Below are 17,920 nucleotides of genomic sequence, written 5' to 3'. Positions count from 1 at the left end.
CAAAGTTTGGAGTTTGCCCAGCTGGTTTTCAGTCTTGCTTTGGTCCAATATTTCCTCACTGCCCTGTGTTTTGGAACTGTAATGTAGATCCTGTGCCATTATATATTGGAAGTATGCGATCTAGTTTTTCATTTTGATTTTACAGGGGGATTACAGTTAAAAGATTGCCATCAGTCTGAGAAGAGACTTTGGACTTTAAAACAAGCATGAGACTATTACAGATGACTATGGGAACTTTCAAAGTTGGACTGAATGCATTTTTGCATTATGATAGGGCTACAAGCCTTTTGGATCCAGGGAGTAGATTGTGGTGATTTAAAAAAAATGGCCCCCAAAGAGAGTGGCACTATTAGGAGGTATGGCTTTGTTGGAATAAGTGTGGCCTTATTTGCTGTGGGATGGTCTGTATGTAAAATGTGTTGCTGATTAGTCAATAAATAAAACACTGATTGGCCATTGGCTAGGCAGGAAGTATAGGTGGGACAAAGAGGAGAATAAAGCTGGAAAGTGGAAGTCTGAGTCAGAGAGACACTGCCAGCCGCCATGATGACAAACAGCATGTGAAGATGCCGGTAAGCCACGAGCCACGTGGCAAGGTATAGATTAATGGAAATGGATTAATTTAAGTTGTAAGAACAGTTAGCAAGAAGCCTGCCACGGCCATACAGTTTGTAAGCAATATAAGTCTCTGTGTTTACTTGGTCAGGTCTGAGCGGCTGTGGGACGGGCAGGTGAGAGAGATTTGCCCTGACCGTGGGCCAGGCAAGAAAACTCTAGCTACACTTATTGGAGGAAGTGTGTCACTGTGGAGGCAGACCTTGAGGTCTCATATATGCTTGAGCCATGCTCAACAAGACAGTCCATTTCCTGTTGCCTACATATCTGCATGTAGCAGCTCCTTCTCCAGCACCATGTCTGCCTGCATGCCACCATGCTCCTCACTGTGATGATAATGGACTAAACCTCTGAAACTGTAAGCTACCACCTCAATTAAATGTTTCCTTTATAAGAGTTGCCATGGTCATGGTGTCTCTTCACAGCAATAGAAACACCGACTAATACAACATGTATATACCCACATTCTAGACCTTAAATTATAATTAAAATTTACATAACTTAAATAAACATATGATATATATACATATATATATATATATAAAACTTTTGAAAACATCCTTTTTTAGAAGTAATGTCAATATTTAAAGTAAAAGTGAAATGAAACAAAATACTAGGCTGTTTTGGCTAAAGCAGGGTGGACTAAAGGACCTCTCCTTCCTGCAGTGCTGAACGATCTGCCCACTGAGTGCTACAAAGACATGAGCTGAAGCTGCCACTCTCTGTATAGCCTAGTCAGTTTACAAAGATCAATCACAGGACTATTCCCTCATTTTCTTATAACATTATACCAATGTTATAACAATAAAACTAAGTATAAAGTTAAAAAATAGCCATTCTCATTTTAAAACAACTAGTAAGATAAGCACTCTATGCCCTGAAAAAAAAATCACACCATTTTTAACCTCAAGATCTTAAATTTGACTCATAGAAAAAGTTACCACTTTTTTTTTAAGTGCCTAAATTTTAAAGACTTGATTTTTTGTATAAATTTTATCTAAAATATAGGAGAATTGATATTGTTGGTAGAAATACTATTCTATAAATCACACTTTTATATTATTACTATTATCATTACTATTATTTTGGTTTTATGAGACAGAGTCCCTATATATAGACCTGCCTGTCCTGGAACTAACTTTTTAGACCAGTCTGGCCTTGAGCTCTTCTGTAAATAGATCATGACTAAATGTATAAATTCAATAAATAGACTCTAATAATTTGAAATCCTATCAATATTTCATATCTGTAAAGACTCAATCTTTCTTCTTTTCTAATATATCCTTGGACTCTGTGATAGAGGTCCTCCACTGCTTGACTGTTTTTTCCCTCTTCTATGTGTTCCTAGTCTTTCACTGAGCCTTTAGACAGATACTTTAGACAGATATCACTCTCATGTCAGCCTTCCCCCTGTATTAGCTGTGCACATTCCTCAGCACATGATGCTGATGACACCCAGTGGCAAGCCAAAGAGAATGCAGCCCATAAATGGACAACTCTTGAGTACAGATGCAATTGAAGATTTGGCACCAAATACTATTGTTTTCAATCTCTGCAAAATGCTATCCCTTCCTTGGACTAGTGTTGTACTGTTCAAAATGCTCTTAATGAACTGGACCCTGTCACTGGCTTCCTTACCATGCCTATGTCACAAAAAGTATTGTTGGTTTGAAGTGTTCAGTACAACTGCAAATGGGATTATCTTGTCAGTTCACCCTAGAGCAAGGTGATATATAGTTATTTCCACTCACATAACCAAACTAAAAACCTCATGGAAGTGTTCTCTGTTATCTCTAACATTTTCCTGAATAACTGAATTTAGTATGGTATATTTGAGAGATATCTTTTTCTTATCAATTACTACAATGACCACAAGCTTTCCCAAGTCTTCAAGATCATACAGGAGGAAGCCATCCATAGTTAGGTAGTTCTGGAATCAAGTAAAATCTCTGCTAATAGATGGGATCCATCTTCATACTCATTGTATACAGGGTAAACAAGCACAGTAGCATTTCTACTTCAGTGCCACAAACTCAGGAACTTCTGAGACAGAAATATGCAAACACAATTAATTCCCAAACAGTATCTATGTATTTCTCTTTCAAACGTGATTCTCCCACCAATATACACCAAAAACATATGATGTGTCTTTGACACAAGGACAAACATTTGCTGATGTGGAAGTGACTGAATCAGCATCCCACTCTGTGAGCAAACTCAATAATATATCATCTTTACTTCATGGTCCTTTGTAATTTTATGTCAAGTCTCACTTTAATAGTTTATTGTTGGATAACTCCAAAATCCAAACTCTGAAGCAATGTATCAACAAGCTGCATGCCATCTACATAAATGATTTATGTAGATCTATACTGGCTGGTTTTGTAAGGCATTTTCTCAAGTAGTGATCAATGGGGGAGGGCCCAACCCATGGTGGGTGGGGTCATATCTGGACTGGTGGTCCTGGGTCCTCTAAGAAGGTGGGCTGAGCAAGCCAAGGAAAGCAAGCCAGTAAGCAACTCTCCTCCATGGCCTCTGCATCAGCTCCTCCCTCGAGAATCCTGCTCTGTTTGAGTTCCTATCCTGACCTCCCTCAGCGGTGAGCAGTGATATGGTCCTGTAAGACAAACAAATCCTTTCCTCCCCAACGCGGTCATGGTGTTTCATAGCAGCAATAATCACCCTAACTAAGACAAGAACTTCTACAAATCCTTTGCACACACCCAGGTCAAGGAAAATAACTACAGTGCAAAGGGGTATCAAGCTCCTCCAACCCACAGCACTCTTTACTGGGTACAGCATAGACTGAACATGAAGAGAAAGACAGAAACACCTGTGCCAGGCACCTGCCTGCCAGGAAATAGGAAATGGAGATTTTTTTATAAGAGATAGATAGATAGATAGATAGATAGACAGATAGAAAAATATAGATACATAGATAGGTAGATAGATAGATAGATAGATACATAGATACATAGATACATAGATACGTAGATATATATAGACACACACACACACACACACACACATATATATATTATATATATATATATATATATATATATATATATATATATATATATATAATTTGTTTTGTTTTGAAGTCAGGGATCCCTGTGCCGTTTTATTCCAGTCTGAAATACTTGCTCTCAGTATTGAAATCCTCTGGTAATTCCCAGGACATATCTTTCACTGGTCTTCTGACTTTCCTGTCATGCTGGAGTATGTAGTAACTTCCTAAGAATGAGACATGGCATCTAAATTTCTAAGTTCTAGCTGTATTCAAGAATATAGCAGAAACAGACTAGTTCTAAAGAGACATTTACTTGAAGGAAAATGGGATGCTTACATTCCTCATCCAGGAGATAACTAGAAAAGTAGGCCTAGAAGATAAACATTGAACAGCTCCAGGAAAGGCTGTGGAATCAACCTCTGGAAGGGACTCTCGTCACTAGTCTAGAGCCTGCTTGCTCTGGCACAGGCCATAAGCTTGACACTGCATATAGAACAACTAGGAACAAACCTTCATTAAATGTTGTGTGAGAACACAGGAAAATGGAAATTCCTACAATAAGAAAACTTGTCAAACACTGAGTGTTCAAAATTCAGGCTGTGTTCATTATATTTCTGATGCATAAAAAGTGATTATTTTGCACTCATACTTCCCACCTAGACTGGTTAATATTAAGTTCTAGGTGAAAAGTAAACCCTTCAAATGTTGCTTCTTTTTCTTCCAGCATTCTGTATTGCTAATTTATGGAAGTATGAGTCTTTTTCCTTCCTAGGATATTTTCCCTGAAAGCTTAAAGGAGTACTCACCCTTGCTCTGAGACCTCATATGAAACAGCAAGGTATGAACACTGTTTTACTATGGGAATCTTTTCAGACTATGTAGTTGTGTGGTTTGGGATTTGGGTTTTTTCATTTTTTGTTTTTTGTTGGTTTATTTGTTTGCTTGTTTTTGGCAAGCCTACAGGAAAAGGACAGAATTTGATTGTCAATCCAACTTTCTTAATTCAGGAGTGGCTTGAAGTTCAGTGTATAAGTAGATGGAATATTTGATCATGGAGGTGGTACATTTTCAAGTTTGTTTTTCTTTATATTTTTAAAAAGACCTTTACTTACCACTATTTAATTTCTTTACTTTCTCTTCACCTCAAATATCTGAGAATCTCTTCTCCTTCAAGAGCAGCTACCTTTTCTTTATAATGATGCCTTCTTAAACTTCACAAATATTTTCAAGGCTGAATGTTCAACTCTTCTAGGTTTCAGCTTTGCTTGGACTATCCCCTCTTAGGCAGAAATCTACTTGAGGAAATTCTGTGTGTCTCATCACTGTGGGACTCCAGCTGCCTTGGTAGCATGCTGTCCTTAGCTAAGGCCATTGTTTTCTGTGGACACTGGAGCTGGTACTTCAGTTTTAGATGCTTATATTCCAGCTTTTGTGTAAGTTGAACATGTTAGTGATTTTTGTCTCTTGGTTGTTACAGATTATTTTATTGTCTTTATGGCTTTTTTTTTCAGAACATATGAAGAAATTCCATTATAGGTAGCTACCATTTATCTCCTATAGAGTTTTATATGTTTATTAAAGATTTTATTTTAAAGCCAAGTTTTGGTGGCACATGCCTTTAATTCCAGCACTCAGGAGCCAGAGGCAGGTGGATCTCTGTGAGTTCAAAGCCAGCGTGGTCTAACGAGTGAGTTCTAGGACAGCCAGGGCTACACAGAGAAACTCTGTTGAAAAAAAATATTATGAGAATGTCTGTCTCTGTGTGAGTATATGCATTTGTGAGCACGGACGACTGCATAGTCCAGAAGAGGGCATCAATCCCCTAGAGCTAGAGTTACATGATTTTGAGCAGTCTGAGGTGGGTCCTGGGAACCAAACTTAGGTCTTCTAGAAAAGAAACAAGTATTCTTAACCACTGAACCATTTGTCCATCCCTTATGTGTTTATTAATGAAAAAAGATTGGCCTAGCTGAACTAGATTCCATAAAACATTGGAGCCCCAAATTAAGATTTTTTTCATAATCCCATGCTGGCCGAGGGTGTGTGTGTGTGTGTGTGTGTGTGTGTGTGTGTGTGTGTGTGTGTGTGTGTGTTACAAAGCTCTGGAGCAAAGAAGGACTTTGCCTCATGGGAAGAGATAGACTTATCACAATTTTAAAAGCGTATCCTGTTAAATTAATATATGCACACTTTCTGACATTTGTTTCATCTAGTGTATGGGATTCTGACAGAGGTGCAGGAAAAACAGACATTAGGAGTCTTCCACCCAGAAGTTAGACTAAGTTGTAAATAATACATTTTCCTTTACTAACCTTTGTTTCTTCATTTCTTTTGAACTACAAGGAAATTAAGGTGGTAGACTTATGGACCTATAACCAAAATTATGGCTACCACCTACTGAAGGAAAGGAATGAAGTGTTTCTTTTGTCTTTCCTTAAGCACAGTACCTATGGGTGACCAAATTCATAGTGGATGAAGCAAATTTTATCTCCATAGAAATATTTGGACTCAGATGTCAGGCTTGGTGGCACATTCCTGTAATCCCAGCACACAAGAGGCTGACACAGGAGGATAGCATGGCATGTTTGAGGTCAGCCTAGACTGTAGGAAGATCCTATGTGTGTGTGTGTATGTGTGTGTGTGTGTGTGTGTGTGTGAGAGAGAGAGAGAGAGAGAGATTAAGAAAGAAAGAGCAGTAAAAAAACATTATAAAATATCACTGTCCTATAACAACCACTGATGAGTTCAATCCATCTAGCCAATAAGTAACTGCTACATCAGGGAATGAAAGAGGAAAGCTGCTTGACATCATATGCTTACTAACAGAGTCATCCCACACACCGGAAGGAAAGAATGGAGGAAGGGAAGGAAGGAGGGATAGAGGGAATGAGGAAGGAAGGAATTGTGTTCGTTTCTCTATAGATTACATGTCTTAATACTTGGGTCCCCAGTTGGTGGAACTGTTTGGGAAGTATTTGGAGGTGTGGTCTTGTTGGAGGAGGTGTGTCACTGGGGGGTGGGCTTTGAGGTTTCAAAAGCCCATAAAATTCCCAATTATCTCTCTCTGTCTGGTGTAGATGTAACCAACCATCTTATTAAATAAGATACACAGAGCCAATTCAGAGAAGAAAGCCAAGAGGTCAGAGCTAAGAGCCTCACCCTTCCTGCTTCAGTGATCCTCTTCAGTCAAGAGAGCTCTCCGAAAAGGGCCTACTTCCTGTGTGTATGTCTTTATATAGTCTAGCTGTTCTGCCTTCTCATTGGTTGTAAACCTAAACATGTGACTCCTTTGTCACTGCCTGTATGTACCGCCCTCCAGGTCCTTAAAGGCATGCGCCACCACCGCCACGCACTTGCTATGGCTCTAATAGCTCTGACCCCCAGGCAACTTTATTTATTAACATACAATTAAAATCACATTTCAGTACATGTAAAATACCACCACAGTCTGGTACTTGTGGATAAGATGTAAGCCCTAGTTTATTGCTCAACACTATGCCTGCCTGCTTGTTGCCACACTTCCTGCCATGATGGTCATGGATCATGAGTCTCAAATTAAATGCTTTCTTTTATAAGTTGCCATGGTCATGGTATCTTATCACAGCAATAAAAAAGTAATAAGACAACCATCAACCTTCTAAATCTCCAACAATTTACTGGATAAATGTGGTAGCCTTATGGTATAAAATATATTGTTATTATAAAATCATCAGCATCAAAACTGTACAATCATCAAAATCTATGAAAACAGAGATAATTGCTTCTTTAACGCCAGGTACAAGGTAAAATTGAGACAATGATTGGAGGGAAGAAAATGATCTGCTTACAGATTTAAATACTTGAAAAGTACAGACACATGACACCTTTAAGTGTCATACTCAATGATGGGAAGTATGGATGACAGTGTCCTATAAGACTATAATGGGACTGAAAGACTCTTATAGGCTACTTATATTATAGTTGATTTAATATTTATAATACCATATATTACCAATGTTGGTGATGATGATGGTGTAGCCAAACCCTCCATGCTATCAATCATATAAAGTACAGCACCTGCACTTATGGATAGAATGTAATACTTAATGGTGACAATAGATAATTACATGACTGGTTTGTGTATTTACTGTATTATAACTGTTTATTATTCTATTAGTGTATACTCCTACTTAGAAATGAAAGTTATTTGTGTAATAGTAGGCTGCAATATGCTCACAGAAGTCTAATTCAGCTTGTGTTTACACTGTATCTTGATTACATCAAGAGGCCACACAAAACGATTGATTGTCTTTTATGATGTAAGTTTGTGTAAGTACTCTATGTTGTTTGCTCAAGGATGAAGTCACATAAGGACACATTTCTAGGATGCACCACTACATGAAGTGATGCATGACTATAACTATACATCAACCAGTAGCAAAGTATAGATTTTATTAGATCTTGATTCCTACAACCACTGAGGAAACATAAGCAGTCACTGAGTAGATGTACAGGAATCATTATTAATTGTAGGCATGAAATGATATAATTTTGTTTCATTGTTAGAAAAAGACATCTCCTCTTAGCATTGAACAATGTTGGGGGGTGTTGGGAAATAGTTCATTCAATTGAGTGCTTGTCAGACAAGCACAAGGACGTGAGTGCTAGACTCCAGGACCATTATAAAAAGTCACTGGGAAGGCAGCAACAGGTAGATTTCTAGATCCTTTTGGCCAATCAGTCTAGTTAATCTGTGAGCTCCAGATTCAGTGAGAGACCCTGCCTGGAAAAAAATATTTACCACCTTTTATTGCAAGAAACAACCTACAACAAAAAGGAGTCTCCAATGTCTGGGAAAAGAGTTATTACTACTAAATAATAATACTTTATTGTGTACTACTAATATTAATAATACTTTATTGTGTTTTGCACTTTCTTTCAGATAGAGGACTAACCTCTTTCATTCAAGGTCACCAGAAAAGAAGAAAAGAATATTTCTTACACAGGCTTTCCCAGGAATACATTAAACTATGACCAGTTTACTTCTATGATAGGTATACAAAACAGAGGCCATGTGAAGCCTCTTTTGAAAAACAGCATGGATATAAAACGGAATAAAAAGCATCATTACAACATTACTTGCTAGCTTTACATTCATTTGTGACTATCTGGTACTGGGGAAGTCGTTCAGATTCATTCTGGCAACCCGAGTCTGACACCCAACAAAGAGCATCCACACAGCAGTGAATATGGGAGAAAATTAGCAAATTCTATGCACACACAGCTCTTTATAACCTTTGCACCCTGTGTGTTTACTTGTTTATCTTTCAGTAAGTTCATTTGTCAGTCATACCTTTTAAGTCCTATTTATTTTTCAAGGCTAGTGTGAAGCTCTTCATGACAGGTTGCCTTGAGTGTCAATGTACAGAGACAGGATGACCTTTTGACTGTTATGTTTTCCCTTATGTACTCAAATAAGCATTTGAACACTCTAAGATGGATATTATATTAAAGATGATAGGTTTGGAAAACTACTACTACTCATAGATTTTCAAAGAAAATCTGCTATACTCTTGATGGAGGCAGTTAGTTGGAAATTCCAACTGCCTATCCTTTAGATTTTTCTTAGCAGGCTTCTGTACTTAGTAGCAGCTGATTGGCTGTTACCAAAGTTAAGTGGACTGTTAAGGTAGTCAACTGTAAAAACTCAGCTAAGGCAGTCAACTGTGAAAACTCAGCTCTTGATAGTTGGATCTTTAATCTATACAGAAGAAACAAGGCTAAAATGTAAACAACAAAACAGAAGACAACAAGGGAGACATACAATTAAAGGTAATTATAGTAATGAATACTAAAATAAGCTTCCTGCCATAATATTAATTTATGTAATCACTTTTCTGTGACAATCAAATAGCTACAAATGAGACAAATGGGAAGGAGACAGGCTTGTTCTTTGGTTGAATTCACAATGTTTGTTGTCACAGACTAGAAACACCCCAAACACACTGTCTCAGACAGTTGTGTAAATTCAGTTCTTGATACTGTCTCTGCAGTCTACAGTGTAGACTCTACACAGAAGAAACAGGAGTAAAACATAAAAAGAAAAGACAACCAGGGGGGAATTAGAGGTAATTAATATAATAATGAATATTAAAATAAGCTCCCTCCTATAATATTAATTTGGTGTAATCACTTTTCTATGACAATGGAATAGTTACAAATGAACTGGGTAGGGAGAAGGTAGGATCCGTCTTTGATACCATTTGCAGTGTTTGGTGCCAGAAAAGAGGGAAATTCCAAATGTCTGGTTTGTCATAGACAGGTATATAAAGCTCATAATAAGTAAAGGTATGGGTAACTAGAGACGTCTAACTGTTGTCAGTTTAACTGTTAAGTGAGTTGAAAAAAAAGTAAAAGACATTGCCATTTACAGTTCTGTAGATTCCAAGTTTGACTCTGACTAGTAAAAAGATAGTATAATTTTCTGATGGGACATCTGAATTTAATAAATTGAAATTTATGTAACTGAAGAAAGAGGTTGTAGAGATAATCAAATACTTCCCTGTAAAGAAGCTGTCAGATATAATAAGCACAGACAGTGTAGAATAACTATGATATTAATCTTAATTAATATTAATAGTAATGCTTAGTATTACCATTAATCCTGAAAAAATGTGAAATTAGAGAAACAACTAACTGAAAAAAATTTCAATTGTTCAAGATTCACTCAAACTAAAATCTCTCTCGATACGAGGTGCCAGGTGAAAAAAGGGAATATCAATTTAGGAAAAATGGTTATATTGAAGGAAAAATGAGGTAAAGATATGTATCACCCATTTAATGATAGGTCAAATATAATTATTTCTGATACACTTGAATTTTTTATTTTGTGGTACCTTCATGTGTTGAATGAATCTGTTGAGTCCAAAGATCTTGTTTCTAAGCTAATCTGTTACTAGGTAGTAATGATCTTGAAACATGCTTTTATTAGTACTTTTTTATTACTGTAATAAAATGCCATTGCCAAAGCAACTTACAGAAGAAAGAGTATATTTGGGCTTCTAGTTCCAGACTGTTAGACACTATGATGGCAGAGCAAAAGCATAGGGCCAGAGCAGGAAGCTGAGGGCTCACATCTTGACCTGCAAACATAAAAGAGAAAGATTAAACTCTCCAAGCCTGACTTGAGTGACATACTTCCTCCAACATAAACCTCTTAAACAATGCCATCAATTGAGGACCAATTGTTCAAATGTCTGAGACTATAAGGGGCAAACAATTCAAACCACCATGGACCCTAAAGTGTATTCTGTCACTAAACTAAACCTGTTTCCTCCCTGAGTGTTTAAAATCTTTCACAGCAAGTTCTTGGTTTTTGGTCAAAGATAAACCATACCCTAATTCTATAAAATTAAATTAGCTATTTTATGCCTACTTAATAAAAGGAACTAGGGAAATATTGAGGATAACAATAATATAGGTCAACCAAACTGGAAACCTAGAGTACAATGCATTTCTATTAAACTAATGAGCTTATGGGTTCTAATGGTCTTAGATCATTTAATTTGAATGTTTAGGTAAATAATACAAGATTTTGATAAGAGCATTGTTTTCTAAATTAAACAATGACCATATCTCAACTTAACACTCAAACTATTCTTACAAAAAATATAATTGTGCAAGCACCATGCTGGTATACTTTATCATACTAGTTGTTTCCTCTTCCCTGTGACAACTTGTTTCTTAAGGTGACTGAAAGCATGGATTTTTTTAATTGAAAAAAAATGTTTTCATACAAAATATGATCATAGTTTCCACTCCCCCATCTCCTCCTTAATCCTTCTCATCTCTCCATGGCTTTTTAGCCTCTCTCCCTTTAGAAATCAGACAAGTAAATGAAAGAGAAAAACACAAGAAACACACATATACAGATACACAAAACCATAAAACCCCAAAACTGGAAACCATAATATATAAGCCAAAGACCAGTAGAACCAAAAAAAAATATGCCTAAACAAAGCAATATGAGACCAAAAGTCCACAAAAAATGTCATTGAGTTTGTTTTGTTTTGTGTTGGCCATCTACTACTAAGCATGGGACCTACCCTTAAGTTTAGTTAATATACCTAGTGAGACTCCATTGAAGGAAATTAATTTTTCCTATGCAAGCTGATGTCAATGGGCGATAGCTTTTTGGTTAGGGATGGGAGCCCATGTCCACTCCTCTCCTTCATACTGGGATCCCATCTGGCTTAAACCTGTCCAGGTCCTGGGCATGCTGCCATAATTTCTGTGAGTTCATATCCTGTGGATCTGTTCTGTTGTGTCTGGAAGACACTGCTTGGAGTGATCCATCTACTCTAGCTCTTAAAATCTTCCCACCTCCTCATGTGCAGAGCTCCATGAGCCCTAAGGGGAGTGTTTTGATGAAGACATCCCATTTAGGACTGAATATTCCAAAATCTCTCACTCTCAGTGCATTGTCTAATTGTGGGTCTCTGTGTTAGTTCCCATCTATTACAAGAGAAAGTTTCTCTGATGATGACTGAGTAAAGCACTGATCTATGGGTATATCAGAATGTTGATAGGAGTCATTTTATTGCTATGTTCTTTTAGCAGAACAATATTATTTGGTTTTACGGTAGGCCTATGACTTATCCAGTCTCAGGCTCTTGGCAAGCTGAGCAGTGTTAGGGTTCCAGCTCATGGAGTAGAAAAGTGATCATGCAGGCATATCACCTTTGTAGAGCACAGGGTTTGTAGCTGGGTTCGTGGTTACCTTTCTCTACTGGTAGCTTGATTAGTACCTTTCAGTACTATGAACTCTAGAGAGTAGGGGTGAAGTCTCTAGTTAGGGATCAGCTCAACATCTCTGTATTCACTGAGATATGTAAGTGTTGTCTTCAATAATAGGGCCTTGTCATTAGTTTGTGGAGAGCAAATAATACATGAATTTTTCATTTTTTCCAAGGTTGTTGTGATGGTGCATGCCTTTGATCCTGGCACAATGAGGCAGAGGCATGTGGATTTCTGAGGGTTGACGAATAGACTGGTATCCATAGTCACTTGCAGGCCAGCACAGTGAGACTCTTTCTCTAAAAATAACCAAGTAAATAAAAAAATAGACCATCCTGAAAGGTCTTCTTTTATAAGAGACCTTATAAAAATGGTAAATTCAAAATCCAATGGATATTTGAACATTTTGCCAATAAATATTCCTAAAGAAGCAAAGCAAATTTTGAGGGAGGGAACATACTAATTAGTTGAGATGTTATCAGGAGCCCTCCAGAGTCTGAGATTTCAGTCTACTTGAAGTTATCAAGTCAGGCTTATACCTATTTCTTGGGTCCTGACTGTAGACATAAGATTGCTAGGGTTAGAGACAAAAGGCATCATTGCTCACAGAGAGAAGCATAGCCAGAGTATCAGCATGAAGCTCTTTCTAATTCCTTCACTCCCAAAGTCCAACAGCATTTTCTAGGGTTCCATAACAAAGTACCATACACTGGGTAGATTAAACAACAGAATGTTTTTTCACAATTCTGGAGGTCAGAAGCCTGAGGTCGAAGTGTTACCATGGTTGATTTCTACTGAGGGCCCTGAGAGAATGATCTAGTCTGGCCTCTCCCAGGAGTTTATAGATGATTGTCTTGCCCCTGTCTTTGCTTTATCTTCTCTTTGTGTAACTCTGTGCCCAAGTTTATTCATCTTTTAAGGATATTAGATGTTTTCAGTTAGAGTATCTTTCAATGACCTCATTCTCTAAATAGGATCTCATTCTAGGGGTTAGAACTTCAATATGTGAGTTTTGTTATAAATGACTCAATCTATAACAGATACTTACACAAGCCATAAGATGCATCACAGGGGAAGAACAATGACATTAGGAGAGTCTCCATGGAAACTGGCCTGCTGTTGCAACACCCTCACATCTTTTGGCTGCAAACATAACCCTGAGAAAAGCCTGGATCAAGAGCACCAGAGACTTGCATTCTTACTATACTCAACAAGAACATGCAAGGAAGCTTGGGATCATATAGACTTCCTCTAAATCTAGGTATTCAAAATATTGTCAAAATAGTAAAAGAAAAAAAGGAGCATTTACTGATCTAGGCAGGTTCTTGATCTTATAATTAATCTAATATCATGAATCTCACTTCTCCCACTGTTACCTGTATTGAAGAAAATCCCAAGCCCCAACCTCTCTGTCTGTCAGGATGACCATATTTTACATATTTTAAATACACAGTAGGAGATATACTAGAATGTTGTCATGTTGTGTATGTATTTCAGGGATTTGTTGGTTGGCCAATTGTTAATTGGACGCTGGGGATTCAACCCAAGGCTGTGTGCTTGCTAGGCAAGCACTCTTCCTCCCTCTTTATTATCTGCTTTTGTCCCATGATAAAAAATATTATTAACTTGAAGGGGTGTTTTCTTTACCTTTGTGTAGTTGTTTTTATGTCTAAAAATGCAAAATAATATTTTCAGAGTAAATGAATAGAAATAACTTACATTTATTCCAACAGATGAAATCACCGCTTATATATGTTATGATTTTACTTTTGAATGTGTTTGAATTTTCATCAGGAATGGTATATAATAAACGTAAGTATCAGACTGTCTCCTTTGCAGGAGTTTTATTCATAACCTTTCCTCATTTACAGTTCAAATATTGTCCATTTAATATTTTTGTCTCAACAGTATTTTCCCATTGTTTTCATGTATTACCTATTTGCTCTGGCCTGGGTGTCTAGTAATGCCATTGTGAACCCATTATTACCAAGTTGTGTATTCAAACTTTTTTTAATAACACTTTGTCACTTCCAAGTCATAGAATGTTCACCATTAACAGCAGATTAATCATGGCAAATATTTTATTATTTGGACAGATATAAATTTTTTTCTTGATGTATGAATTCTCAGTCTATCAAAGTAAAAGTAAATTTTCCTGAAAAAATTATGTGGATAGAATTAGTTCACAAAACTTTAAGAATAGAAAAAATTTGTGTCGTGTACACATTTTTGAGATCTTTCTGCATCCTAGTGCATGCTAGAATACAGTGGTGTTTAATAAATGGATAGTTAGAAGAATTCAGACTTTCTATTCACAAATGTGTTGCAGAATTTGATTAGATATGAATTGTTCCAGATTTTAGTTCCAAACATTGTAGTAGGGGATTTCTGACATATCTGTGGATATAAGCCAACATTGGAGAGTCACAGAAGGAGAGGTGTCAGAGAAAAGAGTGACTGTATCTGGCTGTGGAAAAGCAGGTTGTTAAGGCCAGCTTTATATAAAAGCAAATAGTCTGTCTAGGTCTTCAAAGTGAGTAAAATTTGCATATGCACATATGAGAAAGAGTATGTTTCAAAGGCAATATCAGGACACATGATAAACAATAGTTTGGAGGTAGTAAATTGCAGAGTATGTGAGGGAAGCAGTGCATAGTTCAATATGATGTGAAAGAATTAAACTATTTGGAAGGACTGGGAACTGGTACATTTCATAGAGGTGCTTGCGTGTGAGGCAAAGAAATACTTACTTCAAACTATAATCATTGGGAGGCTATTTACACTGATATGCTTACATAGACAAATTTAATAATAACACTGAAACAACTATGTTGTACAAACAATATGCAGTATAAAGTAAACTTATTCTTAGTTCTTATGTAAAACTAATTAAGTAGGTGGAAGAGTAACATACTACAGCTATAGTTTGGGTCAATATGGCAAAATAGAGTGAGAAACACTTTTATCCTGTCCTATTAGATTCTATGGCTGATGTTTGTGATCTAATGAAAGACAGACAAACAGGAGAAAATGAATGTAAATTTCACTTGATTTCAATATTTTATGTGTTATTGAGGTCTTTGTAGAAAGAAGTGAGATTCTAAAGAAGTGGTTAAACCCATGGGTTAATGTACCATTATCAATGAAAAGTAACAAGTTGGGGAGAGAGAACAAGAGAAGAAAAAGGGTTTGGGGATGATAAACAGAGAAAGTCTGTTAGGAAATATGTAGGAGGGAAATGATGGAAGATAAACACTTTTAATACATTTTAGCAGACTCAATATCAACTCTCTTGCTGTTGATGGGGGTAATTTGGTTTCTTTTAGCTTGAAATCATCCCAGTGGTAAAGTGCCTTATGTGTAGGGTAGCATGTTTGATCTCTTCCAGCAGCAGTATGTGAACTAAATTGGTGATGGGAGAAGTTTTGTTGCTTCTGGTTACATCTTCATTGCTATACCTGTGTAACCGTGAGAAGAACAATGAGTGCATATTATAAATGACACTGTTCTACAAGTTTGTCCCAGAGTGTCTCTTTATTCTATTTGGAGCAGACACACCCTCAGTAATTACACTTTTGTGATGTCTAAAAATGTTAAAGATGCCACATCTCTGGTTCCATCTTTCTAGAGACACTTAGATATTATTGTTATGATCCTAGTGTTAAAGTCTAGCAACTCTATGCTCTAAGAGTTTCTAGACAGAAGGATCCTTCAGGCAAAGGCACACACAGAGTTGGAATTTGCTTCCGTCTCTGGCCACATTTTTTATAACTTCCCCTGACTCATCTTTTATAACCCAACATCTAAAGAACCTGTTGATGTGACATTTAACTCACAAAATGATACAAAAGTCAAGGGCTATCAGTTCATTTCATTGAGACAAATGGGAAATAGCTTTTATTTGAAGAAGCTCTCAAAGTGAGTTAAAATCTGAACAAAGTACAGAAGTCAAAAGAATCTGTGAGCATTGTGAATGGGCTTGGGTGTAGGTTTAGTGCAAGACAGTGAAAAGGCCTGGTTGTTGAAAGGTTGTCTGGGAGAAGAGATGAAAAATAGACCTTTTTCTAGTCTGACTTACTGTCAGATATATGACTTGTAAGCCCAATGTCCCAAATCTTGGTTGCTTCTTCTTCTTCTTTTTTTTTAATCTTTTTTAAAATTTTATAATTTAATTTAATTCTACATATCAGCCAAGGATTCCCTTGTTCTCCCCCCTTCCCCTCCCCCTGCCTTCCACCCAGGCAATCCCACATTCCCATCTCCTCCAGGGCAAAGACTCTCCTGAGGATTGAGTTCAGCCTGGTAGATTCAGTCCAGGCAGATCCAGGCCCTCCTCCCAGGCTGAGCCAAGTGTCCCTGAATAGGCCCCAGGTTTCAAACAGCCAACTCATGCACTGAGTACAGGACCTGGTCCCACTGCCTGGATGCCTCCCAAACAGATCAAGCTAATCAACTGTCTCACTTATCCAGAGGGCCTGATCCAGTTGGGGGCTCCTCAGCTATTGGTTCATAGTTCATGTGTTTCTAATGCTATTTTCACTGTTAGTCTAAAAAGCAGATAATTTCCTTGGTAAAAAAGAAAAAAACTGCAAACTGTCTTACCTGCAGTTCTGATGGTTAATATCAGGTAGTTTGTTTTTTTGTTTTTTTGGGTTTTTTGTTTGTTTGTTTGTTTGTTTTTTGTTTTTGGTTGGGTTTTTTTTTTGGCTTCCACTGCTTTTTGTTAGGGTCCATGAGAAATCTCATAAAAGACTACCACTCACATATGCAATCAACAAGAGCATTTATTAAAATTACCAACATGTTGGGGGTGAGAAAGAGGAGGGTTTGTATGAGCGAGAATTGTTGAGACCAAGGTTGGATAAAACACAGGGACAAAGATGGAGCTCCACCTGGGACCTGGCCGTGAATCTCTGCATCCAGTTCCCTCAGTCATTGGATGGGGTTTCTAGCATGACAATTAGGGTGTCCCCATCCTATCACCAGAGTAGGTCAGTTAAGGCTGTCTCTCAACCATTGCCAGTAGTCTATTGTGGGGGTATCTTTGTGGATTTCTATGGGCCTCTCTAGCACTTTTGCTTCTTCCTATTCTCATGTGGTCTTCATTTATCATGGTCTTTTATTCCTTGTTCTCCCTCTCTGCTCTTGATCCAGCTGGGATCTCCTGCTCCCCTAAGCTCTCTTTCTCTCGATCCTTGCCCTTCATTACCCCCAATCACGTCCATGTTGTTCATGTAGATCTCATTCATTTCTCTGTCATTGGGCAATCCCTGTGTCTTTCTTGGGGTCCTGTTTTCTAGGTAGCCTCCCTGGAGTTTTGGTTGCTTCTTAAAGTGGTACAGGTGTAATAGAGTATTGTGGGGATTATCGTAACATGGCATGTAAACCCTGTGGATGGCTCAAAGTATGTAATTCCAAACAGCTAGGCTTTTTGTTTGTTTTTCTTCTCTTTTTTCCACATTTATTCACTAAGTATAATCAGTGAAGTTTTTGTTAGTTTTTTAGCAGAGAAGAAAT

At 37.4% G+C, this 17,920-nt stretch overlaps 1 protein-coding gene and 1 pseudogene across 2 annotated transcripts in view; one reads left to right on the top strand and one right to left on the bottom strand.

The window, feature by feature from the left end:
• Nucleotides 1-1,871: 1,871 nt before the first annotated feature.
• LOC131923928 (protein disulfide-isomerase TMX3-like) lies at nt 1,872-2,937 on the bottom strand (annotated as a pseudogene).
• Nucleotides 2,938-9,268: 6,331 nt separating this feature from the next.
• Nucleotides 9,269-17,920, top strand: part of LOC131923818 (cation channel sperm-associated auxiliary subunit beta-like) — a 176,708-nt gene continuing 168,056 nt past the window's right edge. For both annotated transcript variants that reach the window (XM_059279001.1, XM_059279002.1), the window contains exons 1-2: nt 9,269-9,439; nt 14,137-14,215. In XM_059279001.1, the coding sequence (XP_059134984.1) occupies nt 14,137-14,215 (79 nt within the window). In that variant the 5' untranslated portion in view covers nt 9,269-9,439. The remainder of the gene's footprint in view (nt 9,440-14,136; nt 14,216-17,920) is intronic.

Source organism: Peromyscus eremicus, chromosome 14, assembly GCF_949786415.1.
Source record: "Peromyscus eremicus chromosome 14, PerEre_H2_v1, whole genome shotgun sequence".
NCBI lineage: Eukaryota > Metazoa > Chordata > Mammalia > Rodentia > Cricetidae > Peromyscus > Peromyscus eremicus.
This window is presented reverse-complemented; position numbering and strand designations above follow the sequence as displayed.